Source organism: Cordyceps javanica, chromosome 1 (genome assembly GCF_051103115.1).
Source record: "Cordyceps javanica chromosome 1, complete sequence".
Classification (NCBI taxonomy): domain Eukaryota; kingdom Fungi; phylum Ascomycota; class Sordariomycetes; order Hypocreales; family Cordycipitaceae; genus Cordyceps; species Cordyceps javanica.
The window spans coordinates 5,955,627-5,982,594 of NC_139295.1; the positions used below are offsets into that span (position 1 = coordinate 5,955,627).

General features: G+C 52.9%; 8 protein-coding genes across 8 annotated transcripts; 6 read left to right on the plus strand and 2 right to left on the minus strand.

The window, feature by feature from the left end:
- Positions 1-5: 5 nt before the first annotated feature.
- Positions 6-3,998, minus strand: V2A60_001786 (uncharacterized protein; the record flags this gene model as incomplete). The annotated part of the gene is made up of 8 exons (XM_083253141.1): positions 6-995; positions 1,043-1,392; positions 1,449-1,497; positions 1,597-1,661; positions 1,725-2,892; positions 2,941-3,535; positions 3,595-3,774; positions 3,826-3,998. 8 exons carry the CDS (start codon positions 3,996-3,998, stop codon positions 6-8), a joined length of 3,570 nt encoding a protein of 1,189 aa, XP_083109267.1.
- Positions 3,999-5,656: 1,658 nt separating this feature from the next.
- On the plus strand, positions 5,657-6,468 carry V2A60_001787 (uncharacterized protein; the record flags this gene model as incomplete). The annotated part of the gene is made up of 2 exons (XM_083253142.1): positions 5,657-6,232; positions 6,298-6,468. The coding sequence occupies 2 exons, from the start codon at positions 5,657-5,659 to the stop codon at positions 6,466-6,468; spliced, it is 747 nt and encodes a 248-aa protein (XP_083109268.1).
- Positions 6,469-6,624: 156 nt separating this feature from the next.
- V2A60_001788 (uncharacterized protein) lies at positions 6,625-8,232 on the minus strand (the record flags this gene model as incomplete). The annotated part of the gene is made up of 1 exon (XM_083253143.1): positions 6,625-8,232. The coding sequence occupies one exon, from the start codon at positions 8,230-8,232 to the stop codon at positions 6,625-6,627; it is 1,608 nt and encodes a 535-aa protein (XP_083109269.1).
- A 1,478-nt stretch (positions 8,233-9,710) lies between these two features.
- V2A60_001789 (LysM peptidoglycan-binding domain-containing protein) lies at positions 9,711-10,680 on the plus strand (the record flags this gene model as incomplete). The annotated part of the gene is made up of 2 exons (XM_083253144.1): positions 9,711-9,762; positions 9,842-10,680. 2 exons carry the CDS (start codon positions 9,711-9,713, stop codon positions 10,678-10,680), a joined length of 891 nt encoding a protein of 296 aa, XP_083109270.1.
- A 4,433-nt stretch (positions 10,681-15,113) lies between these two features.
- V2A60_001790 (AN1-type zinc finger protein) lies at positions 15,114-15,663 on the plus strand (the record flags this gene model as incomplete). Its single annotated transcript, XM_083253145.1, has 2 exons — positions 15,114-15,257; positions 15,589-15,663. 2 exons carry the CDS (start codon positions 15,114-15,116, stop codon positions 15,661-15,663), a joined length of 219 nt encoding a protein of 72 aa, XP_083109271.1.
- A 3,428-nt stretch (positions 15,664-19,091) lies between these two features.
- Positions 19,092-21,681, plus strand: V2A60_001791 (serine/threonine protein kinase NPR1; the record flags this gene model as incomplete). The annotated part of the gene is made up of 3 exons (XM_083253146.1): positions 19,092-19,457; positions 19,584-20,910; positions 20,978-21,681. The coding sequence occupies 3 exons, from the start codon at positions 19,092-19,094 to the stop codon at positions 21,679-21,681; spliced, it is 2,397 nt and encodes a 798-aa protein (XP_083109272.1).
- A 662-nt stretch (positions 21,682-22,343) lies between these two features.
- Positions 22,344-23,019, plus strand: V2A60_001792 (chaperonin 10-like protein; the record flags this gene model as incomplete). Its single annotated transcript, XM_083253147.1, has 3 exons — positions 22,344-22,346; positions 22,606-22,892; positions 22,992-23,019. The coding sequence occupies 3 exons, from the start codon at positions 22,344-22,346 to the stop codon at positions 23,017-23,019; spliced, it is 318 nt and encodes a 105-aa protein (XP_083109273.1).
- Positions 23,020-24,662: 1,643 nt separating this feature from the next.
- V2A60_001793 (glycosyl hydrolase family 61-domain-containing protein) lies at positions 24,663-26,181 on the plus strand (the record flags this gene model as incomplete). Its single annotated transcript, XM_083253148.1, has 2 exons — positions 24,663-24,813; positions 24,902-26,181. The coding sequence occupies 2 exons, from the start codon at positions 24,663-24,665 to the stop codon at positions 26,179-26,181; spliced, it is 1,431 nt and encodes a 476-aa protein (XP_083109274.1).
- Positions 26,182-26,968: the final 787 nt, after the last annotated feature.

Genomic DNA, 26,968 nt, shown 5'->3' on the forward strand with positions numbered 1-26,968 from the left:
AAGTTCTAGATTATGCACATTTTCACAATGCGACCAACAATCTCATTCTTGCGCCGAAACTCGGTGCTAAATAGTTTGAGAGAGCCCGGATCCATGGCCCTCTTGGCGTCCGCAGCGTCCCTGAAGCCTTGCCGAGGGCCTTTGACGCGGATGCCCCCAGCGCCGACCAGCAAGCCAAGTACGGCAAAAGGCGCCGAGTACGGGTCGTCAATGATGGATTCAATGGCCAAAGCGGCGTTGCCAATCTCGCCAACGATGAGAGCGGCCGTGGCAATGCGCGCGGCGCCTCCCAAGGCCGTTGCAGCCGGTCCGGCAAAGGGGATGACGGAGAAGACAATAGTGAGAATCAGGATGACGAGATCTCGTGTCTTTCTATCCTTTTGCTTTTCGCCAATGTCTTTGATTTCTTTGATAGCCTCGAAAGAATCTTGCAGCATGAACAACGGCATAGAGAGAGATTCGATAACATCCGTGCTATCCATGTCTGCGAAATGCCAACGCATTTGCATGTATGCATCTATCGCGATATTGACTAGCTCCCGTATCTTCGGGAGGGCCTCGTCGATGATCTTCTTGGGGTTTTCAATGTTAATCTTCCCCTTATTGTGGATTCGGCGAGGAAAGTTCCTGCGCATGTAGTAGTTGTCTGCGCAAAAGGCTTGTCCGGGGCAGAATGGCAGCGGGCCGCACTCTATGCAAGGATCACTTTGACTGTCATCTCTCCAAGTGATCCAGTCCTTGTGTATGCCAGTCGATTCAGCCAGGGCTGCGTAAAATCCTTCCTCGTCTTTCATAGTGAAGGTGACCACGCGAGCCCCGGGACGGATCCCTAGGTCATACTCAAGGACGACTTCGGTACAAGGCCCTGAACCTTTATTTCGCCTCGTCTCCCACTCGCAGTCCATGAAATGAAGCCCCTTTCCGCGGCCTATGGCGAGGAATTCGTCCAACCGGCTGTCTATCGCGTCTTTGACCCAGTCGGCGTAATAGCCAAACTACTTATCGTTAGCGTGTTTCCATAAGTGGTGGAATCTATACTGACTTTATCATCGTAGCCCTCTGAGACCTTTGTGAATTCCTCAATGGCGTCATTCATAGACACTGCTAGAAATCGAGTCAGTGCCATTCCGCGGCAGTGGATTGGAAGTTGGTCCATATTTGTGTCAAATCCCTCCAAGCTGGTCGGCCAGTCGTCTTGGTTGCACTCGGGGGATTCTATGTCGACATTCCAATCTCCCTCTGAGTGTGGACCTTCGTAGTAGTCGGCAAGGTCCAGGGCCCAATCGGTGGTTCCGCCAAAGTTCAGTCCACGTATCCATTCTCTTCGCCCTTTTTTAGTTTCGTCACTCATGTAGGTCACCCAGTCGGTGATTCCTTGGCCCTGTGTACCATCTGTGATGAAAGGCCGTCTCGTTAGCAAGATGATACTTCCAAGTCATTTGCCTCACGATTCTCCATATCCGAAAAGGGCACGGCGGAGGTAGTGTGAAGGGCATACTAACTGAGGATTTTTGTCAGTCAACGGTAGTAGGGATTAGAAGGAACTTCATACCATATCATAATATCAGAGTCAGAGGATTCATCGTACCAATGAACCGCCTGTAAACCGTTGTCCTCCGAATGCCTGTCGCGAAATATTGAGTCGAGTTCGGCATTGGAAACTTGCGAGGTTTTGAATCAGTATGAATTGGCATCGAAGAAAACTTTGGGGGTGTTCTTCTCACTATAACCACTTGTTGCGGTGCATTGCCCTGGCTCGGCCTCGGAAACAGAAAAGGACCCGGTGAATGTACAGGCTGGCCCCGTGCATTCGGGGTCAGTCATTCTAAAGCTACGACCATAGCTGGAAATGCCGATATAGAGCTTGTGAGCTGGAATACCTGCCTTGGTGATAAGTGCTAATGAACTGTATGTTTCTGTTTTGTTGATGTGAGAACGTAAGCAATTTCCGGTAGGATATCCGGGGTTTGAAAATTGACTTCCATAATCCCATTGACCGTGTAAGTCATAGGTCATGAGCACCATGTAATTCACAACTTTGGCCATTTCCTTGACGGGGAAGCCTCGAAGGTACCAGTATGAAGAAGGGAGAGCAACTGAAATTGTCCGCTTTCCATCACCCAAAAGCGACTTTAGGACCGTCAGGAAGCGGAGGTAGTTGAGGCCTTCACTGGCGTCCCCTGGCGGTACGCCGGGTATGTCAGAGGCTCCCGGGTACTCCCAGTCAAAGTCGACGCCATGTAGGTTATGCTTGTCCAGAAACGCGACAACATTCTCCGCTACCCTCTGTCGATTCTGAGGTTTCACAGCGTTGCGAAAGATATGATAGCTCCTGGGCTCCGTGGAGGCCGCCCAACCTCCAAAGGAGATGATTTTATTGAACGGCAAAGGTGTTTCCATGAAGACCTTGAACTGGTCCTTTGTGTCATCGGGTATCTTTACCTCAAAATCGTCTGTAAAAACCGCAAATGCGAAATGAACATGCGTCAATCCTGACACTTTGGTCATGAGCTCTGTAGCATCCATGCGAAGGCAGACGCGACTCGGGTTATAGCCCTGGAAGTATCCCAAATTTGCGAAACTGCTGGGTTTGAGCGTATTACCTACAACATCCATGCCGCAATTCGATATACATCCGTTCTTCCCTGGCTTAAACGCTCCAGGGGCTCCCGAGTCGGCAGGTGACTCAATGCAAAAGTCTTCGGATATGCCACAGTAGCCCCAGCCAGAGCAGCAAGCGTTTAATGGGCATTGATTGAGCTTGGCAAGATCCTCTCCGGTAAATTTCCCGGACGGCCTCTCGGTCCCGATCTTTTGCGGGCCGCATGCAACGCCCGGGAGTTGTGCAGGCATGGGGGTGTTTCCTTTGCCCACGCAAATGATTTGGCCAACCTGTGTCTGTTAGCTATGTCCCCTTTCTTCCACTTGGTCTTCAAGTACCTGCAAACGGTCACAACCCAGCGAACCCCAGGTTTTCTTGTTGAGCTTCTCTATATCCGTAGACTTGAGACCGTTCAAGTCACCAATCCGCCAACAGTCGTCATTATAATCCACCTTGTGAGTGGTACAGGTCCCGTCCGGTTGCGGTTGAGGTCCCGGCTCGGGCGGCGCGCCTTGGGAGCAGCAAACCCACTGTTTCGGCTGCAGCGTGGCACAGAGATTCTCTTTAGGATTGAACTTGATGAAGTGGGCACCGCGAATATTGCATTTCGAAGCAAGCGACGCGCAGCCGTCGCCCTTTACAACTTGGATAGCGCGACACTCACTTCGCCTTTGAACTGGAGACGTAGTATTTGTAGACGGCATAGTTCCATTCTCGGGGGCAGACGAGGCTAAGAATGTAAGTGGTACACTCTCACCTAGGCGAGGTGCATCCGTGTGGTCAAGGCAGCCACCTTGAGCCCAATTCTGCACAGCTCTGCGCACAACATCCAGACTGTTGACGCCATCCACAGCTATGACGCCAGCTGTCCGGGCAAATTGCTGGGCTGTGTTACAAGTCTGAAGTGACTGTATTCCATTCTTGAAATGTGCACTACAACAGGTGTCAAAAGTTCAGTACCTCAAACGCACGAGCCGAGGTGGGCAACACACCTGTATTGATCAAATAAATGACCGACATCGTCTGTTACAATGTCAGCTCCAATGTACATGCCGACATACGCAGATTCGGATTTTGAAAACAGAATCTGAGCACCACATTTTGGGTTTTCAATCATGTATGTAGCGATTTTTGACGCGGCGGCCGCAGCATCACCACCAGCCGCGAGAAGGCTTGGTCCGGCTGTCAGAATGACTGGCACAACATATTGACTGGCCCCGCACCGTTCGACTGGAATAGACGAGTTTTTTGTCTGCGTGACTTGTCCGAATTGCGTAGCCTCAATGTCTTGAGCCTCGTTCAAGCGCTTCTGCTTGTTGCTCGGCGACTGGACTGAACCCAGCAGCGAACACACACGAATTGTGAACGATCCATGGAGAGGAGCATGCAAGTTCATGTCAAACAGTAATTCGTGATCACACTGGGCCAGTATATTATGGTCGTGAATATGTGTCCACGATGAGGGGTCTGGCCCAGCCTCATGACAAGGTTTTGGACAATTGTCAACCAACGGTGTGGTCAAAGGATCGTTTCGAACGTCGAAGTGAGCTGCCCGAAGCGGGTCAGCATGCAAAGATGAATTCGCATCTGATTTTGAATCCAATGGCCCATTGCCAGCTTCCTTCAAAAGCGTTTTGTGAAGAGAACGATGTCCTCTAGATGCCGATACCACCGCGAACCGCAGCAGCAGAGAAACCACTCCTGTAATCACTACCATTGCTGTTGCTAAAAGTCGAGCTTAGTATCGTCCAACTAGAAAGCGCGTATCGGAGCAGCCTACGATACTTAATGGTGGAAACTGATTCCCGCGTTCACCGCATAAAAACTATGGTACCATGACATTTGACCACAAGTTGATACTCCATTGTTGTTACGAGTGTGGAGTGAACATCTCGCTGCCTAGTAAGGCTTGGAAATTGCAAATACGAAGATTGTTCAATATATTGAAATGAGTGCGCGCCACCCATCAGTCGGTCATGTTTGGACTTTCGCGGCAATAGCAGTGCGGGATGAATGGATAATGAGAGCAGTTCTTTGTTTGGTACCATTCTTTCGAGGCCAGTATTACGGAAGGCTTTTCCGGCACGAGATGATCCCTGCAACGCTGTGTGCTTGGTATCGATGGTGGGTTCTCCCCTGATTCCTGCAGGCTGGGCAAACACTAATAGTAGATGCGGATACACCGTGGGAGGAGTCAATATTGTTGATATTGGTCTAAACGAGGAACTAGAGAAGAGAGTAGAGAAAGGGAAGGAGAAGGAGAAGGAGGAAGCCGAGCCTTTGACACAGTCTGACTATCCTAGCCCTGTGCTTGGCAAACTCTGCTGTCAACTACTCAGTAGACGCCCGCCCCCAGAAGCTTCAGAAACACAAAGTGGTGTGATGTACGTTCGAAAAACAGAAAGAAAAGGTTTAATTCAGTATATGCGTGAACTGTAAGCTTAACCTTAACCTTGTGGTACTGATATTGGCATCTGGCTAGTTGTGACGCCTGCAGGGTGCACTACATGTCCTCCACAGTGCATGACCTGGCTATGCAATGTCTTCCTTGTGTAATTAGAGAGCAGGAAAGACCCCGCCGAAATTAGATTACGAAACCTGTATAGATCATGGTAGGAGAGCCCGCACAAGAGCTGACGAGCTAGAATCGCGTGAATCTACCACGCCTCGATGTATTGCCTGTATACAAAGACAGCTTCTTTGACACCAACGTAATGCAATAGGGGACATAACTCCTCATTCAATCATCTTGCACAAAAAAACGTCGATTGGGCTTTCAAAAAGCAACATGCGTTTTCACACTTGCCTTTATCTGGTTGTTGCGTCGTTCTTATGCGTGGTCCAAGTACGCGCCAGCCCCGGGACTCACCACCGGCAGAAGATTGCATTGTATCTTATTTATGACATGATCTGGTAAGCCTTCGTATGAAGTGTTTTGCAACTTTTCGTTGACAAATTGATGTACCCAGCGATACTGTCGGGGCGGCCAATCAAAAAATGATGTATCCTCATCAGCCCAATCACAAGCTGGCTACTGAGAGAAACCTCGGAATCATGACTGAAGACAAACGATATGTTTATCAGGAATTCATGTCAAAAATTTCCACCCCTCGCAAGGCGACCACAGTCTATTGGGATATCCGCAGTCCGGCTGATGTGGGCATCAAAGCAGCCCTGGCAGACCTTCAGCAACATGGACTTGGAGGGGGAACTATACATGTAGAAAGACTATCCCCCTCTTTGAAGGACCACAAGCCCGCCGAGAAAGAGATTCCAAGAACCATTTATGCGCTCCTGCTCGAGAACGCCATGGCGAAGTATAGAGACTTGCCAACCACCACAGAGTCCAACAACATTATCGACAATCGTCGGCAGCTCATGGGCCAACTTTCCAAGGAGATATACACCCTGAGGCGTGAAGAAAACCAGTCATCCATTGCAAAATTTTTGACAGAACACCTCGGTATCCCTGATGTGGTTGCTCCGGAACATGACTCTACTATCCCAGGGGGAGAAAGGTACAATAAATTAGACATCGCGGCCACTCTGGCGGCCAACACAGAGAGCGAGGGACAGTTTAAACAAGCGCTTAAGGAACGCTTTAACGACAGAGATGCCTTCATAAAATATGTAAGTATTCGCTTTTGCGGCATAGAGGTGACTGCTGCTGACGCCAGGGCTAAAACTGAACAAAGATCGACGGGGGCTTGACAGAGGATGGGGGCTACAGGAAGGGCCCGCTGCCGGACTCAGTTGTGAAAGCTAACAGGAACCACTGGGATGTTCTTCAGATCTGGCGGAAAGCGTATGGTCATAGTCTGATGACCCCCGACACTGCGAAGCAATGCTCTTCAAGCCGGGGTTAGATCTAATGATAGTCCGCCATTGGATCGTGAAAGAGATGCAAGAGGATGTGGCAGGGTAGTAAGCACACAATACAAATGAAGTTTAACAATCCCGCGACGATGTCATGTGGCATAATTTTGCTTTTCCTGAGTACTATAACTTAATTATACATCAATTCAAAATCGTTCCTCACCCGGCTCCAGCGGCAGGTGCCATATAAGCTTGTGCAAGCAATCGAGGTTGAGCACTTCTCTGTCGCAGTAACTTTGGTCTCCGCCTGAAACCCTAATACCGTCCGGCCGCCCACCGCTGACATAACCCTCTTCAGAGGGCTCCAGATCCTCGACTATGCACGACGCTGGGTCGAACACATCAGGTATCCCCTCCCGGCGGTACTTTGAGACCACATCGACGCCCGCCTGTTCCGCCTGCTCGAGCACGCGCGCCATGTACACGGGGTTGCTGCTCGTGCGCGCCGCCAAATAGATGGTATCGGTGGGGGGGCTGTGCGCGAGTTTCTCGAAAAAATCCTCGTAATCACACATGATGCACGCTACAACGGCGGCCTCGCGCATGGGAGGCGCGGCCTCGTATAGGTCGCACAGAGTCATGGGCGCCGGCTTCTGCGGCCACCACAGCAGCATGGGCATCGGCTTGCTGGTGTCCCAGCCGTTCTCGAACTCGGAGAGGTCGTTGGACATGATGCGGCGTGCGGAGATGGCCCGCTGAGTCTCCTTGTAGTGGCACCCGCACATCCGCCGAGCGAGCCGCGAGTCGTCGGCCAGCTGCAGAGCCCAGAACCGTGCAAACATGGGGCTATGGAGGATGCCGCGCAAGACGCATAGATGCTCCGCGTTTGACATGTAGAGCGCCCGACGTACCAGCCTCGAATAGCGATCGACGTCACCGTTATACGCGGCCATTTGGATGAGGAGCGTTTTGTTGACGGTCGGCAAATCTAGCGGCAAGGGCGTGTACAAGAGCTTGAGCTCGTCATTGGAGAGGGTTGGGTAAGGCCCGCCTTCCCCGCTGTTGAGTAGGATGTACCCTGTTTCGATGATGCAAGGCATGGGGTTATCGTTGTACAAGTCGACGCCATCTTGCTCTTGGATGCTCAACCCAGAAACTGGACGATATTCCAACGTACGCAGAACGTTGGTATCGCCGTTCAGAAATGCAGGACCAGCGGGGTCAGACATGTTGATACTGCGTTCATAGTCGTTCATGATGGCATAGCGACACGGTGCAGACATGATTTTGTCATAGATTATGCTTCCGCCCTGTGTCTTGCTCTCGCGGGCCTCCTCTGCAATCGTCACGTCCGGGAGAAGGTCAAGCTCGGCATAGAGCTTGTCCATGCCGGCTGCGGCGCATGCACGGCCGACCTGGTACCGCATGGAAGGATATGCCGCGACGAGGGAGCGATACGTCTCTTCCATGGCAAATTCGGGATGCCAGATGCAGTAGGGTACCCTGGTTTTGTCTGGATCAGCAGAGCTTAGCTCGCCTTCGATGGCCAGCTCTTCAGGCTTCGGTATGATGTTGCTCATTATAAGGCGAGCATTGCGAGCACGGGCAAAATCCGGATTCTCGTGCCCTTTTTTCCCTGTACAGAGAGCTGTGATTTCCGGGCTCTTTGCGTAGCCAATATGATCGCGTATGCCACGGATGGTGGCGGCGCGGCAAACAGGATGATCTAGTCTCAAGGCGAGTTTCACGCCGCGCATGGCACCATACGCTGCCGCCTGCTCGGCCTTCGAAAGAGCCCGCGAAAGCGCTTGCATTTTGCTTGTTTGATCAGTACCAAATTCGTTTTGATCTAGGTCAGGCCAAGTAAGTTTCTTCTTTTTGAGGGAAGGGATGAGTATTCTACTATCACTATCCCTCCGGCGTGGCGATTGATGGGAAAACTCCTGCCAGTGGACCTTGTCTGAATCGCGCAGTGTGTACCGGTCAGGTCAAATTTACCAGTAAACAAGCAATCTATGAAAATTGACGAGGGGCAGAAGCTTAATACGCGCATGTATAACCAGTTGCGGGGAAACAGCTTCGTGTGGGCTTCCGGGCAACACATAATTCATATCTGTGCATCTCGCTGGTGAAGCGGTCTTAACGTTTCCGCCGACCGCTCGCCGCTTTCTCTTGTATTGTATTGTATTGTATTGTATTGTATTGTATTGTATTGTATTGTATTGTATTGTATTGTATTGTATTGTATTGTATTGTATTGTATTGTATTGTATTGTATTGTATTGTATTGTATTGTATTGTATTGTATTGTATTGTATTGTATTGTATTGTATTGTATTGTATTGTATTGTATTGATGTTTAACGCCAAGAAAAGCCCTGAAGAGGGAATAATGCGCCCGCGAGGGCTTATAGTACAACGTATTAAGAACGACAGTCCGATGCCAACATCATTCTGGCCTATCGCTATCGTTCCGGGGACTGCTTTTATTGACCTCTCGGGGGTCTGCCGTCTTGGCGAGGTGATGTCTTTTGGTTCTTCGTATCCCTTATCTTGGGCAGACGTCTTTGAAAAAGGACGACTTTCGACCAGTTGGTGCCTAGCGAATGATGCCACTTTCTCTTGGCATCATGGAGGTTTCGTATCCGAAAACTTTAATAGTTCTACGATAACTTCAACCATGATACAACAGAATCGGATATTGCTTCGGCAACCGGAAGTCTGCCAATTTTTGTGACTGTTCCGGATATAGTTGTGGCCACGAGTAGTTGTGGAAAACGATTACACCGCAGCGAGATATAAAACGTAGGGCTTGTGGGTGAGATGCTGTTACGTTTCCATATACATGTTCCAAACAGGAAAGCAAAGTTCCAACGATAGCCCGTTCTGTATCGAATCCGCTCATCTAGCACGATGCGGCTTCTACTCTCGGCCGCGCTGCTGGCGATCCAGTCAAGCCATACCTTGGCTACAGCTGGCACAGACAAGCGAAGCTCGACACCCAATCTACCATACGACGAGAGGACTACGCCGCACTGCACATGGTGGCTTGACTACGAAGACGAGTTGTCTTGCAGCAAAATACTTCAAGAAAACCACATTAAAACTGATGCGTTTTCGCGATGGGTAAGTTTTCGATTATCATGTGCCGCCATGACAGTTTTCTGACAAGAAACGAAACGACGAAAAAAAAAAAAAAGAACCCGAGTGTTGGCCAGAACTGCGATGGCATGCAAATTGGGCGGGCCTATTGCTTGGAAGCCGCCTTCGAGCCCGCGATAGCAACCACGCCCATGGCTCCCATGGCTCCGCCTACAGAGCCGGCGCCAACAGTACCCGAAAACGGTCAGCTTTCGCCTGCCACTCATCGTACTGAGATCTGCGGAGAGAAGAGATTTGCTAACCTGGTCCTCCCAATCGGCAGGCATCGAGACGCCCCTGCCCATCCAGCCCGGCATGGTCTCGGACTGCAACAAGTTTTATCTCGTCCAGCGAGGTGACACCTGCGCCGCCATTGCCGCGCAGCACGGCATCAGCCGGTCCGACTTTACCACGTGGAACCCCAAAGTCGGCGGAGACTGCGCCGGGCTCTGGGCTGAGGCGAATGCCTGCGTGTCTGTCATTGGCTACACGCCGACGCCGACCAAGCCGGGCAGCGATGACGACGACAAGAACAACAAGGACAAGAACAAGAACAACAACGGCGGCGTCGAAACGCCGAGCCCGACACAGCCGGGCATGGTGGCCAACTGCGTTCGGTTCCACTACGTGCAGCACGGCGAGTCTTGCGCCCACTTGGCGGGCCGGTACGGCGTCTCCGTCGCCGATCTTGTGGCGTGGAACCCCCGCGCCGGCGCCGGGTGCGAGGGGCTCTGGGCCGGCGCGTACGCCTGCGTGGGGATGCCCGCGTTCCGCATCCGGAGCCGCTACCACCTCGGGTGCCGCGGCGAGACGCACAACGACGTGACGACGCTCGGGCGCGACGGCGTCTGCATCGACACCGACTGCCGGGTGGGGTCGCTCGACGTCGCGGCCGAGGGCGCCTGCCCCGGCGGTCAGGTGCAGATCAGCTACTGGGAGAAGCCCGGGTGCGTCGGCGGCTGGTACGGATACGGCTACACGAGCAGGGGGACGTGCCGCGACCTGTGGACCGCAGGGTGGAAGTTTCGATCGCTGCACCTCCGGTGCATGGACAGCGCCGACGACTGCGTGACCCGGAACACCTGCAGCTACGACCCCGAACCGGCGTCTAGCTCGTGCTAAGGGGGTCCCTTCGCATAGTTGAGACGAGTTCTGAACGCAGCAATTCGACGGCTTGCGGGCAGCCCCAGTGGTATTGGGGAGTGAAGAGGCATGGTGGCGTTGTACAGAGATATCTGTACTGGGGCTGGTTAGAGCTGGGCCGTGGTGGCACTTCTATATGCTTCGGAGGAAAGGAGAAATGAAATGACGCTTTTGTTCTTTCAAATTCTTAGAGGAATGTCACATGAGCTCTAATATGGTCGCACAAGTCGTGTCCGCTGGCTGCCTTTGTTCGACTGGATAGACAAAAGCCTCTGGTCAAACACACCGTTACGGTGAGTGCGAGCTGGGCAGTTGTGGTGGCACCCAGGAATCAGACACGGAATGTACAAGGACTACGATCTTGTATAGTATCGAGACATGGCTAGTTTGCCATTCTAGATTCGTGCATGGAAATAACTAGACGGACGCCCCCCCAGTGATCCCTGGCTGCTGCCCTGGAGATAATTGCAGTGGTGCGGCGATCGAGAATGACAGGAAGCGCCAAAAAATCAAACCATGGCAAATGCATAAATTCCGACCCTGACCGTGATTCCGCCGAGACGATTACAAGATATCCAGACTTGGACATGATTCCTTCGGCTGACATAATCCCGTGTGCAGGTAGCAAGTCTCAGAACAACTAAGTGAAGGAATCGAACGGTAACCTTTAGTCGGTGTTGAGTAAAATTAAGCTTCGCTGAGTAGAGCGAGGGAAAAGTAAGCTGTATGGAAAGATGGTGTAGCAAACGATAGGAAATACCAGAGAGTAGATAGGCTGAGGGGTAAGCTAAGACAGTTTACAAGTATTCAATAGTTGCTCTATTGGTCAGCCAGCCACGGGGCGTAGTCAATCTGCGTGTCTGTGAATAGGAAAAGTCGGATATAAGTGCGTCATTGCATGCAGCTATTATGTGAGCACCGAGCAGAGAACGAATCAGACAATGAGACGAGACAAGCCTGGTACATGCTTTGCCCGAGCCAATTGCCAAGGGGGGAATTAAATTTAGGGTGAGGGAGGGAGCAAGGGTCCGGGTCCGGCGAGTTATGGGTGGTGCGGGTGGGAGTGCCTTTACAGAAAGGACTTGGCAAGCTAGCGGTCTGAAAGTTGAAGCGCCAATTTGTTGGCTGAATATTTGGCATTCATGTTTGGCAGCCACGGAAAAAAAGAGAAAGAAGAGAGACGGAAGAAGATGTCATGTAGGTAGTATCCATACTTGCCAGGGCGGCGGGGTATAGGAGGACGGCCAGCACACAAGTGCAGAAGACTATCATTTTAGGCTGACGGCCTGTATGAGAGGCGGGGAAAATCACGCCTTGACAAGGGCTCGGGCTCAGGTGATGCGGCGTCGAAGCCATTTTGGATTGTCGCGGAGGCGGGCGTGCAGAGGGCCATGGTGGTCAGAGGGTCAAGAGAGTGTGGGGGATTGTTGTGGTGGCCGTGGATCGACAAGACGGGCGGCCACTCAATAGGTAGGTAGATGGTGTGCACGATGTGCCGGTTGACTGGAGATGCGGCAAGTACATGGACTCGGGTTGTCGGGGAACGAGAAGAAGAAGAGAGACATGTGGTTCGGTTCCGACATGAGACATGGACTTGACTCAAGGCCCTCGGACAGCCAAGGCGTCAATGACAAGTCAACTTGCTTGCTACCTATTCAGTAGTCGGGTTGTCGACAAAAGGTTTGCAGCCGTGTCAGGACGGGAGCGCCTTTGTGGTGGTGGCGCGAGAAAAGAGGGCGTGGGCGTGGAAGGAGTGGGCGCGGGCGCGGGCGCGGAAAGGACGGGATTGTTGCCGTGGACACCTATTTCGTGGACAAGTCGGTCTATGACTGGCTTAGCGGAATCGAAAGGCAATCGTGCATGATGTTGATGCTGCAGGGTGCTGTTGAATGATGGGTGTGTGGCGTGTGGTGTAGCCAGCGTCGGTTGGGTCGAGCTACTGGTAGGCTGGCGTTGGCGTTGGGCGCGAGGGGGGTGGGCGACCATTACGATAATTTGCCGAGAGGATCAAGAAGATGCTGGGCTGGCTGGCTGGCTGGCTGTCAGTGGATTAGCAGCAAGTTTATGTTGTTGGATAGATGGAGAGATGGATGGATTGAGTGGGTAGGTGCATGACCGCGATGGTGATGATGCTCTCGATTGCGGTTTTTCCACCTTGATCAGGCGGTCATCAGAGAAAGATGAACCAGGGTGATGGGGTGTGATGTGGCGGGGGGTCCTGCTTCCTGCTTCCTGGTCACTCTCCACAACGTGACCACTGCGACAGGGACAGGGACTGAATGACTGGGGTTGCTGGAAGCGAGTCTCCATGTTGGCGTACTGGTACTGAGCATTGCGGCGGGCGGGCGGTAGGAAGGAGGCTCAGCCATGATCCGTCAGTTATCACGACCTTGTGCCGAATCGTGGAGATTCCAAGGGGTGAGAGGGGTGCCGAGGGCGCTGGGTGCTGGACGGCATCCCATGGTTGCGGCGCCGTTCTCGTGAGAGCCCGGCTGGCGATGCCCAAGAGGGCAATATCTCGAGCAGGTCGGCATTGTTGTCGTGATGCGGCGTTGGCATACCGCTGGGCTTGCAGATGTGTAGCAAGATGGTATCTGCTGAGTATGCAGGCATGCCCAACTCGGTCCATGGGAAACAATGATGCGTAAGTACCCATCCATCCTGGGCCGGCTGCTGCTATCAGTAGGTAAGGGTGGGCGGCTGCGGTGATGTACAGGTAGCGATGGTGAATGGTGGACTGGTGGATGGCGAAAAGGGTGAATGGTGAAATGGGTGAGTGGTTTGATGGGGCATGGTCGAGCAGGACTGTATCAGTACTGGTAGGACCATGGTAAAATGGAACACGGCGCAGCCCGCAGGTAAATTACCTAGGAACCTTTCCGTTATGAAGCAAGTTATGAAGCAGGGTCCAGGTATTTTTCTTCTTCAAGTCGACAAGTGCTACTTGAAAATTCGCCGTGCAGAACCTACTAACATACCTACCTACCTTGCTAGGTACCTAACCAGCTAACTTGGCTGGCAACTGGCTGGCTAACTTAGCAGGGGCTCTGGGGGAGGTCACTGAAGGTGTAAGTAAGCAAGTATCATTTGGCGCTTCGTTTGCAGGTATCAGGGCAAGTAAATTAGGTACCTAGGTTAGTACTTGCTGCGCACGAAGCCCGGTACAGTGGTACCTGGTACTTATCTACTTACCTACGGATGACTTGCGGTAGTACAGAGTATTCACTTTGTCTACTATCGACAAGTTGCTGATGATATGGAATGTCGCACAGATGGACGAGGCAAAGGCCTAGCGGCGACGATGTGCCCAACGTCAAACCTTGTCAGACCTGACTAATAAGTGCCGCTTCACAAGAACTCGTCGACTTTGTAGCGTCGTCTTGTCAAACCTTCTGGGGGCGTACGTTGGCTGGTTGGGTCCAACAAACTTGCCATCGGCGCTACCGGTTCGTTACTTTTAGCTGTCAGAGGCCAGAGGCCGGAGGCGATGGGTACCACCAGGCAGGTGCCTGCGTAAGTACCTGCAACGTCCCCTCAGAACGGCAGCAAGGAGGTACAGAGAGGTACCTACCTTTCTGCCAACAAGCCATTAGTACCCAAGTACCCTACCTACCTGGTCCAATGGAACATTGGCTGGGTGCTGACCAGGTTGCCGAGGCCTCATTCAACTTGACGCTCCGGCACAGCTACGCCCCGAAGCCACTACCAGCCAGCCTGCCAGCCTGCCAGCTTGATGCTTCATGCTTGACCAGGTCTCCCTCCCCTCTCCCCTTGTGCCTTTGTACTGAGAACTGCACTTGGGCCTTGTATCCAGTTTATCCAAATTACCCAGTTTATTATTGATTAATGCCGTTTGATCCATCCGCATTTCTCACCTTGTCCGTCGCCCCGTCTTTTTGTCATTTTGTCCTTGCGCCCTTGTACCTTTTGCCCATGGCCTACTCATACCTAGGTACTGGTACCACCTACCTATAGTTACCCAAGAGGCTAACTTTAGTGTCTCTCCCACTCCGCCTAGTCATTCATCCGTCCCGCCACCGTCTGCGCCTTTCGCTCCTCTTCCATCTACCTAACCTACTTACCTACCTTCTCCCGTCTCCCAACGCAAACCAATTCTCTTCCTGTTCATACCACTTCTTGTTGCCTCGTTCTTCTTCTTGTTTTCCACGTGCAACTCCTTCATACTTTTTATTGCAACAACCTTTGCATCAATTTCTCAACCAAATACCCACGCTCCGGGATCAAAGTCCTCTCCTTGGGCTTGCACACGACCAAGCCTTGACTGCCCGTCCTTGCTGACCGATCACGGAACCGCAACGACTACCCGCCCATCGTTGACCACGACGCGGATCAAATCGACCAATTCCCCAAACACGAAAGCTCTCGCTACTCAATACCGGTTTTTGGACATTATGCCTCCCAAAAAGATTCGCTGCAACGCCAAGGACTGCCGCGAAGCTGCCCAGCGTATCGTCGGCGACTGTGGCTTCTGTAACGGCCACTTTTGCGGCAAACACCGCCTGTTGGAGGATCACAAGTGCAGCGGCCTCGAGGACGTAAGTTGAACCCGTCCATCATGTCCCCGTCAGACCAATTTCTGGCCGGTGTGCCTTTGAGAAACCTCGTTCCCCTGATCCTGGTGGGAGAAACGGTGGGCGAAACGGCAGGAGCGAGACACTGGGCGGTCACCCGAGCAGGACGCTAACTCGACTGCCCACTCTGCCTGCCCCCGGCGCCGCCGCTGTCGCCGCAATAGGCCACCTCTCACCTACGTCACCGCCTGTCACTCCATTCACTCCGGTCACTTCGTCTTAGTCATTGTTGGACGCCGACAATACGGCATCCAAGAAATATCGAAACACACAATGCTGACAAAATTATCTACAGTGCAAGAAGCAGTCGCATGAGCGCAACGCTGCCCAGCTCGAGTCGGAACGAACACAAGTCATTCGTGGCGTCTAACGGCGTCTACCACTCACTCCCTGGACCACTCCTTCAACGGCGCACCCCGGGCGCAACCCATTGCCCGTTTCACCTCGCCTCGCTCTCCCTTTCTCTCTCCCCCTGACGACGATCCACGATATTGCTAGCGACGGAGGCAATTCCATTTTTGGTCTCATTTACTTGATCACCTTGCGTATTTTTTTCTCTTGGCTTACATGATTTTTGTACTGGACTCGAGTCGGGCCTGCCCGGCGCCGTGACGGCTCCCTCGGCCCTTGTCCTCTGTATTCTATTGGAGCTAGACACCCATTGGTGGCATATGGCGTAATGGCTATTACTTAAATATTCAATTATTACATAAACGATCCAAGGAGTCTACTTGTTATGCGATGTTGGCCAACGGCACATTCTTTAGGTACGTCCTGCCTCAACCTGCCTAGATGGTCGAGCGCGGGAGACACGGTGACGGCGTGCATGGCCTTGTTCACGCCGAGCTGGTGTGGCTGTCAGCGGCACTGTTTAAAGGCTGTGGGTTGCCACTTGCCTAGGTACCTATGGCGCGTTGGCCAGAGAAAAAGGGAACCTGAACTGTGCATACATGCATATAGTATGCATGCAATGGAACAAGAAGAAGACTGAAAAAAAAAGAAAAAGGAAAAAAAAAAAAAAGCTTTTATGCATGCAAGACGAATGCATGCAGGCAAGCCGAAATTTGCACGCCGTCTGGCAGCGATCAAAGGGCAATGGCAGTCGTGCGGGCACGCAAAAAGTAACAAAGCAGTTGGTTGGTGGACGACGGACGCGGGCGCAGTGGGTGGCTGCCTGCGAACAGCTGACTCGTGCAGTCGTAAAACTGGTGGTGAGAGTTTTGTCACTGAGGAGAGCTCGCTTGGAGCCCGATGGCGGCATGGGTTGCAGCTGCAACGCCATTCCTGACCACGCAACCATTTTATTCTTCATTTCTATTATTATTTTTCTCTTGATCGATTCATTTTGTTATCGGCAGTGGTGACTCGAAACACATCCAAGCCTATGCGTATATATACATGTGCGTCTGTGTGTGTGTATACATGTAATAATTATCCACGTCAACTTTGGTGTCATCACGGTAGCCCTCAAAAACAGCTCAAGCGTTCCATGGGCTGCATCCGTGTGAATAAACCGCCGGTAATCCGTAACACCCAACTCTACTGGTAAGTACTTACCTACTTATCAGTTTTCCCAGCGCGGGCGTGGGTGGCGGAGCAAAAAAGCGGCCGTTGCCAAAAACGGCGTCGCCGTAGATCGGACCCCCGATGATAAAAGTGCTGTATTCGGCAATAGGCCACTTTGTTGTTAGTGAAGGGTCCCCGTCACGAGTACACGGACAAGACGGGACCGCAAAAAAAGACGAAAAAAAGAGAGAGAGAGAGAGAAAGAGAGAGAAAAAAAAGAGGAAGCAAGACAAGAGGGAAAGAAAAGCACATGCCGACCCTGGCTCGCCGAGTACCACTGGCAGCCCTCAAGATAAGGGGGTGCACGTATCTGTGCAGCCATCCATCTATCTGCCTGTATCGGTAGTTAAAAGGCTGCGTCCTTGTCCAGCTTCTGATAAAGCGGCCACGTCCTTCTCCGATCGCTCCGTCTCAACTTTGCTCGCAAGGGTCCGAGTGTCTGTGTACTGGTACCCTTGCTTCCGCCGCTGCCTATGTAGATACATGCATGTAGAGAGCTTGCATGCACGCACCCAGCTGGATTGCCCATGTATCCAAGTAGATATCCATCTTGACATTGGCGCAATCACAAGCAAAACACACACATACACACACACACACACCTCTGAACAAGTGTAACGGGAGCCACTGACGAATAACACGCAGGTACCCACGGGTGGCATCCGACCGCGTTCCGGCGAGTTCGGTCTAGTCATGATTCCGTCGCCACCCTTTGAGATTTGAATGGGGAGGGGTTTTTTTTTATTTTGTTTTTTTCCGCCTTGTCCTCTTTTTCTCCTCTGTTCCCGTTCCTTCTTCACCCGTTGGCTTCTTGCCAATCCAATTTTTCGCACCTGGTTGACGCTTGCGGCCCCACCAAACTCTATAGAGATGCTTCCCGTAGGTAGCTGTTATTCTATTTTTTTTTCCCTTCCCGCCCCCCCATTTAAGTAAAATACCAGTATACGTTTTGTTGGATGTGAAAAACAATGAGTGCATCCCAACGACGCTCGCAGCTACGTATACTGATACTGGTCGTCTCTGGTGGTGGGGCAATTGCTTTGCCCTTTTGTTATAACTAAGAGACCGCCTTGCCGTACTCGGCTCATCAAATTGAGCCTGCGTGCCTGCTTACAATACTTACTTGGTGGCCTGAAACAGCTCGATACCATTCCCGTCCAGCTCTTGGCCGCCCTCGTAATCCGCCTGGCTTCTTATTAAATTCTAGAAGAGCAAAAGAAAAAAATCCAACGAGTAGAGAATCTCGAGCTGCAACGTGACCATTGTCAAGTCCACTCTGCCCCTCTTCTCTGCCCGGGTCGCCTTCCCGTCTGCGTCAGGCTACGCCGCCATGTATTAATTCCATTCTGACGTCTCGCCTTGTTTGGCTGCGCCTCCGGCTCTCGTGCAGGGTCATTTGGCAGGCAATTGTCGTTGCTATTTTGTACAGCCTCGTCGCCGGCGCCCTTCTATCACACTCTTTGTCTCTTCTTCATGTCCCCTCGCTCAAACTAATCGAGCCAGCACAGTCGTTTCTGCCTTGTTAATCTTGGACGCCATCTCTTGCTTACGGCCCATACATTAGAGGGTGAGAATCAGTATATATGCCGATTAGCTCGAGTTTTTTTTTTTTTGCCGGCAAAAGAAAATTATATACTAGGAATAATTATAGCAACAAACCCCTGCTCAATACATCTGTCCCGGGACCCCGGTGCAGCGCACAGGTAAAACTTGGCACGGGCAACAAGCAGATTTTCCTGATTGATGATGAGAGAAGATGCAACAGAACAAAAGGGGGAAAAGAATCAGAAGAAGGAAGAAAAAACTTCCCATCATCAACCCTGCAAGCGTCTCACGCAGGCTGCTCGGTAGGACGGATAATAAACAGGCACATGGTGGGTTGGTCAACAGTTTTTGGCTGCCTGCCTACCTTAGTACCTACCTCTACTTAGAAACCTACCTACAAGCTACTACCGCCGCTTGCCTCTGTTAGCCTCGCCGCCCACCAACTTTGCCTCTGCCTCAATTTTTTTCCGTCTTGCCTCTGCCACTCTCCCCTCCCACACTCTACATCCTCACAGACAAGGCCAAAAAAACAGTTCTCGTCCCATTAGCATTCTTTCGTCTCTGGGAGCGCAATTGCTCTCGGATTCCCGTTCATCCTCATTGCCTCTCGTTTTTTTTTTTCATTCTTTCCCCTCTTCTTTCTTGGCTGTCTATGGAATCTATTATATGCTATTTACGCCCTTCATCATGACTGACGCCAATACGGAAACTGCACAAGCCGCCACTGCAGACAGCGGCCCCTCCGCCCGCCCCGACGACGCACAGGAGCATCATCAGCAACAGCAAGCTTCCGCCCCGGAGGTCGCCGGCAAAGCTGGCAATGCGACCGGTACCTCGACGCCCGCCGTACGATTCTCATCGGCCGTTCAGGAATTCTCGCCGGCTCATGATGACATCCCGGTTGCTGCTCCCGACGCCCCCGCCGCCCACCAGTCGCAAGAGGTCACCCCCGAGCAGCTCAGAGCCTTCACCAAGTCGCTTCACGGACCGCTGCTGCAGGAACGCCGTCTAAATACATATCAATTTGAAGCGTTTTCGCTCCCGCCATCTCGTGTAAGTCAATTTTTGCTTTCTTTTCTTCCCCGATGCCCCCCTCCTGCGATTCTTCCAACGAGCTGCGACGCCGCACATGTCCCCGCCCAACCCCGCGACAACGCTACTGACACCACCCGTTTTCAGGTTCCCTCTCGCGATGAAGACTCCCCCGACTCAACACGCCTACACACACCCGTATCCTCTAGCTACCAGTCTCCCCATGGCAGCCCTCGCATTTCAGCCTTGGCCTCCCCGCCTCTCACACCCTCGGGTTCGGCGGGCGAACGACGAGCCAGAGACAAACGCCCCGTTGGCGCAACTGGCAGTGACGCGCACATAATCACACCGCTGCCGTCCTCGTCCCAGGAGGCGCTTCCGCAAGAGCGAGCCCCATTGGTTCATCGCCCAGTCTCCGATCATGCTGGTCTGCGTCGCTCATCGTCCGTTGAAGAACACCTTGGCGATCCCCGAAGCCACCGCAAGGGCATGTTCAGCGTCGGTGGCGGCTCCGTTCCCGTGTCTCGCGAGTCCAGCCCGTCCCGCACTGCCGCCTCGCACTTTTACTCCAAGCCAGCCACCCCAGTTGGTGACCTCAACGACCCCTACGCAAAGAACCGACGCCCACCTCTGCAGTCCCACCCTAGCCGTGCCTCCATTGACCCGCGCTTTGTCTTTTCAAAGAAGAAGAAGCACGGTTCCCCGGGCGGCTCACGCTCCAGCCTGGCTGGTTCGGGGGCCTTCACCACCAAGGACGATTCTAGTGATGGAGGCTCAGGTCATGGCCACGGCCACGGCCATGGCCACGGCCACCACCATGCTCATGGCTCAATGGCCGACTTGAAGCGCTTCTTCCGCAAATCGGGGCACAACAAGAAGCGCGACTCCTCCCCTGCGCCGGCCAAGCCCAAAGCTCAGACACCTCCAACGAGCTCCCGCAGTGCTCAGCTGGTCCCCTTTGCCGACGACCATGGGCTCACCTCAAAATACGGAAAGCTGGGCAAGGTGCTGGGTGCTGGTGCCGGCGGCTCTGTCCGTCTCATGCGTCGCAAGGAGGATGGTACCGTCTTTGCTGTCAAAGAGTTCCGAGCTCGCCACACGTACGAGTCCGAAAAGGAATATGCCAAAAAGGTGACGGCTGAGTTTTGCGTCGGGTCCACGCTTCACCACGGCAACATCATCGAGACGCTCGACATTCTCCAGGAAAAGGGTCGCTGGTTCGAGGTCATGGAGTACGGCCCGTACGATCTATTTGCGATAGTCATGACCGGCAGAATGTCACGCGAGGAAGTCAGCTGCTGCTTTTTGCAGATTCTCAATGGCGTCACATATTTACACAGTCTGGGTCTGGCCCACCGTGATCTCAAGCTCGACAATGTCGTGGTCAGCGAGAAGGGCATCATGAAGATCATCGACTTTGGCAGCGCCCACGTGTTCAAGTACCCCTTTGAGACGGAAACTGTTCTAGCCAAGGGTATGTTGACTCATCTATTAAACCTTATCTTTTTCATCTGCCAGAATTACTAACCGAGGCTGTGTAGGCATCGTTGGATCCGACCCATATCTCGCCCCCGAAGTGTACGACCAAAAGGAGTATGACGCGGCTGCCGTGGACATTTGGTCGCTGGCGATCATTTACTGCTGCATGAGCCTTCGCCGTTTCCCGTGGAAGCTGCCGCGCATGACGGATAACTCTTTCAAGCTTTTTGCCTCTGATCCCACGCCTGGGCACGATCCCAAGAGGCTAATTGTTGCAACGCCGTCGACGGCCACGTCATCCACCACCATCTCTGCTCTGTCCACTCGCGATGCCGAGCAACATCGCAAGAGTCAGAATGAGACAAGGGAGGATGGCACAACCAACTCGAGCGCTACGACGGGAGATTCGAAATCGGTCGAACTCAAGCACGAGCCGAAACATGATGAGAAGCAAGAGAAGCAAGAGAAGCAAGAGAAGCAAGAGGACAAACAGGAGACCAAACAAGAGTCCAAGCCACAGGAAGGCGAGAAGAAGGAGATCATCAGAGGACCCTGGCGTATTCTGCGTCTGCTGCCCCGATACAGTCGTCATGTCATCCACCGCATGCTAGAGCTCGACCCCAAGAAACGCGCCAAGATGGAGGAAATCTTGGAAGATTTTTGGGTCGCCGACACTGTCATTTGCCAGCAGCTGGAGAATGGCGAAGTGCTTGCGGCTGAGGACCATGTGCATGTGCTAGAACCGCCCAACAACCCCAGCTCCTAGACAGGCCCGGTGCGGAGTGCGGCCAGCTCCCTCAGAGTCGTCAGCCTCCGAAAGGCACGAGAACGACACCGAGTGCATCACTGAAGAAGCGATACAATAATTCATGAAAAAAGACGGTTGCTTTTAATTTATATTAGTATTGGCAGGGGTATTATTACGGAAAGAAGGTATATAAAGACTAGCGAATACAGCGAAGGGGAACACTACATAGTTACAGGAGGGACCTCGGGGTACAGTTTTCTTTTCTGCTTTTTTTTTTTTTTTTGCCTTTTGGTCATTACGAATATTGGATATATTTTATTGGTTAGAACAAATAAAATTAATGAAGACTGCCATGCTCTTTTAATTTTGTGCCGGTGATTATGGACTCGCCATGCAGCCGGTAGGTGAGTGACCGAGCTACGTAGCCGTTTGTTGTCGGTCGGAGCAGGAAAAATGGCATTGCCGGGCCGCGCAAAATTTCTGGAAGCTGTTGGAACAGAGCTCCACCCAGCTTGCGGGTGACTTGGGGCCAAGGTTCCCCGAGGAAAAGAACTTGACCCTTTTTTTTTTCCCGTCACTTTGTCTAAAGCAAGCTTCATCTTTTTTTTTTTTGCATTAACTCCGACGACTCTGAGCATCAATTGATTGCACTCCTGCATCTTCCTCATTCTCTAATCACAATGGTACGCTTTTGGAATCCTCTCTTTGCTCGTGGAAGGATGGAGTGGCTGGATGAGCTTTGCGCGCGCGCATGCTGGGACGGATCTGGCCTCCCCCGGGGGGGCGGCCCCTAATGCGACATCAACGGAAGCTCCCTCGGCCCCTCCAGTGCGCCGCGCCCGAGCTGAGCAGAATGAAGAAAAGATGAACGAAAGAAGAAGGAGAAGAAAAAAGAGAAAGAAGAAACGTCGAACTAACAGATGATGAAACCAACAAAAATAGGCCACCTCGATCCGCTCTATCCGCGCCCTCGCCCCCCTCCTCGACCGCGTGCTGGTCCAGCGCGTCAAGGCCGAGGCCAAGACGGCGAGCGGCATCTTCCTGCCCGAGTCGTCGGTCGAGAAGCTCAACGAGGCCAAGGTCATCGCCGTCGGACCCGGCGCGCTCGACAAGGCCGGCGCGCGCCTGCCCATGGGCGTCACCGTCGGCGACCGCGTCCTGATTCCCCAGTTTGGCGGCTCGCCCGTCAAGGCCGGCGAGGAGGAGTACCAGCTGTTCCGTGATAGCGAGTACGTTGATCAACCTGCCCTTTTCCCATGCTTGTCCTCCTGGTAGATGAGAGAGACGATTTTAGTGGGATCTGGCTGCTAACTGTTGCTGTGTGGTAGGATCCTCGCCAAGATTAACGAGCAGTAATTCGTTACTATTTCTTCTTCTTCCTTTTTTTTTCTCTCTTGACGAAATAAAAGGGAACATGGGTGGACAAGGACGGGAGTCAGATCTATGACGTCGCGCCACATCATTTGATCAAAGATGCCCATGGATGGGAAACAAAGTCTCGTTGCTCCTTTTCACCTTGCCCAACCCAGGTCTTTGAGCCAGCCATTGCACACATTTGGCTGGATCAAGGAATAAGAGATTGAGACTCTAAGAAATTACAAAATTGTGTGTACTATATGTTGTACAATATGAAAAAGGAAACTACTGGCAGTGGGATGGTGGAGCAGAAGGAGGAGAAAATAGTTCGAGGCGAGATGGGTTTTTTGTACGAGTTGAGAGCGAAACAGAAAAAAAAAGAGCCTGTATCGAAATCAAAATGCTTGGAGGCGGGGGTGATGTACGGACGCTGTTGTAGAACTCGTGCAGTGTACGTACGTGAGGCGAAATGAGTCAAATGAGAAGCGAGGTGAGGAGGAAACAGGACCTCAGAACAGAGAGACTGGCAGTTTTATTGGCCAACCTGCGCAGAACAAGACAATAAATGAAATCTCCGCTCTAATTAGAAAAGGACATCGATTTTACAAGGACAGAAAAGCGATTGTTTCGAAAGCGTCTACATTTGGAATATTTTGCGAGAGCGAGAGAAAGCAAAAGAGACAAAGACGTCCCCTGCCTGAGCCAGGCGCACACACACACACAGCATGGCAATAAAACGCCCACTTTCCCACTCGCGAGGAAAAGTCATGATGCATCCATCCGCTCCGAGATGTTGCGCCTCATGTGCCTGGCATGAACCTGTACGAATGTACCTGCATACGGCGCATTTTTTTTTTGTTTCATTCCCCTTTTTTTATATCTTGACATGTTTCATTCCAGCCATGTTCGCATCATCAGACGAAAAAAAAAGGAAGAATGACAGGGTACGAGGCGAGCGTGAATGTGATAGCCGCTGCCGTGTAACCTCGAGCAGGCACGGAATAGCGTTTCATCTTTTTACACTCAAGGAGGTGTATTGTACTGGAGGGCTACGTCTGGTTAGCCGTCATGGATGAGCTGAGCATGTGTGAAGAGGACATGAGCGTTACAAGAAATGTCCCCGCGTGGCACGACAGATGTCGGCGATTTCTCTCTCTTTTTCACACTGCTGCCACTCGTTTGTCTACCTACCTACCTACCTACCTACCTATCCGTCCATCCATCTTCCCACCTATATATGCGCCCGAGGGTTTGTCCTTTTCTGCCGCCCTGTTTGCTCGGTTCTACGACTCTCCCCAAGACTCGCTGGTCCGTTTGTCTTTGCTCTCATTCTTTATAACACCTTGACCAGCTGGTGCTGAATACACACACACTCCTTTCTTCACAACAATAGACGCAAGCAAGGGTTGCTTCGTCAAAATTCTCTTGTGACATTTGTTTCTCTTCTCCCACATTCACTTTGTGAACCACTTTTCCAACTCTCCTTCTCTCCTTCATTCTGCCGTTTTCAGCAAGTCTTGAAACATCTCTTTTATTGCTCTTGGCCCGCGTTCTTTGTGCAAGTCGAAAAAGAAGAACAAAGAGGAAGAACAAAGAAAAAAAAAGAAAACGACGGCGACATGAAGCTGCTTCGCATCGTTGCAATGGCGTCCGCCGCCACCGCCCACACGCTCTTCACCACGCTCTACATTGACGGCAAGAACCAGGGCGACGGGACGTGTGTTCGGATGCCCAAGAACGGCGCAACCGGCACGGCGCCCATCTATCCCATCACCGGCGACGCCATGGCCTGCGGTACGTTCCTGATCAACGACACTGACACGCACACACACACATGCACAACTTGTTCCGCAGCAGACGACTGACATGTAGTATCTTGTAGGCTACGGCGGCCAGGACCCCGTGCCCTTTGTCTGTCCGGCCACCTCGGGAGCCAAGCTCACCTTCGAGTTCCGCCTATGGCCCGACGCCGAGCAGCCCGGCGCTCTCGACCCGGGCCACAAGGGGCCCTGCGCCGTCTATCTGAAGCGCGTCGACGACATGTTTTCCGACCCGGCGGCCGGCGATGGCTGGTTCAAGATCTGGCACGACGGCTACGACGCCGCGTCCGGCGAGTGGTGCTCCGACCGCCTCATCGCCCACGACGGGCTGCTCTCGGTCCACCTCCCCGCGGGCCTGGCGCCGGGCTACTACCTCGTCCGGCCCGAGATCCTGGCCCTGCACTTTGCGTACAAGGGCGACCCGCAGTTCTATCTCGGCTGCGCGCAAATCTTTGTCCAGGGGGGCGCCGGCGGCGGTGGCCCGACCGTGGCGGCTACGACGGCCGAGGTGCCCGCGAGCAAGATGGTGTCGATCCCCGGCTACGTCGACGCTGACACGGCCGGTCTGAAGTTTGACATTTACAAGGACAAGATGCCCGCGTACCCTATGCCCGGCCCCGACGTCTGGACGCCCACGTTGTCGGCCTCGTCATGGTCGGCCAAGTCGCTCAAGCAGGCCAAGCTGTCCCGGGGCGCGGTCCCGCAGAGCTGCCTCGTGAAGAACGCCAACTGGTGCGCCAAGGAGGTGCCGCGATACGCGGACATGGAGGGCTGCTGGGCCGCCGTCAAGGACTGCTACGCCCAGAGCAAGCGCTGCTGGGACTCGGCCCCGGCGAGCGGCTCGGCCAACTGCTACACCTGGAGCGACTACTGCTCGGCCATGAACGACGCCTGCGAGCGCGAGGAGTTTGACGGCCCTCCGCCGTTTCGAGGCAAGGAAAAGTTTGCGACGGCGCCGGGGCAGGTCCCGGAGCCGTGGGGGGAGGAGCGCGTTGCGGCGAGGGCGGTGGATGAGTCGACAATGGTGAGGGAAATGACGGCAGATGTGCGGCGTGACGCGTCCGAGAGCGCCAATGCAACAGAGTCGGTGGCGGGCACGCCGAGTCAAACCACGGCGACGGCGGCGGGCGGCAGGCCTACCGAGGACAATCAGCCCGGTGGCGGAAGCCAAAGGAGCGGCGGGCTGCTGGAAGTTTCGACACACGGCAAGTGCGGCCCCGAGTTCAAGCAGACGTGCTCCGGGAGCAGGTTCGGGGACTGCTGCTCCAACAGTGGCGAGTGTGGCCGCAAGGCCCGGCACTGTTCGTGCGGATGCGTGCCCGAGTTTGGATCATGCTGGTAGTTGTGCTGTAGTCTTTATTCAGGAACGAGTTTCTTCTATAGTCAATGGATGACTGTTCTCGTCGACGTCCATCTCACGTTCTTCATCTGATATGATGCCTCTCGTAATAAGTGGTTGGCGTTGAGAGTGGTTGTCCACTAGCCAGCCGACCCACAGATGAACGTAGTCTTCAACTCCACACCATGGAGGGGCTGTGTGTGTGTGTGTGTGTTTCGAAGGAAAGTGCATATCGTTTTCGGCCAATTCTTTCTTGTCCATGCTGCAAATGCATTATGTGGCGGCTCATGTCAAATGGCAGCCTGAAGATGCCGTCATCCAGAAATCTGGGACATGACGGGACCGCCAAGCGGTGTACCTGATACGAAACATGGACACGTGGAGCTAGTGGCTGGAGCGGGTAGAGGGTACCTACTACGTATTTGGAAGGGAAACAGCTCATGGCCGGAGCTAAAACGGTGGCAGTGATTGATCTGATGTACTCAGTACTGGTACAGAGGTACTTGGCCACTCTACTGATGGAAAACACTGGATACTTGTATCTTGGTTGTCGGTGGCGGTACTTGATATGTACCTACCCGTATAGACATCATCAACGAGCAAGTACCCAAAGGACTTGGGCAGGTACACAGCGCTGTACTTACCTCGGTGCTTTTGACGCAGATATAGCCCAGGCACCACCAAAACCAGCCGTCTTGCAGGCGGTCTTTTTTTTATATTTATTTTTTCCCTATATGAGGATCAAACAGATTCTGAAATCGTCTCTCCATCTCACCTCTGCTGATCTTCT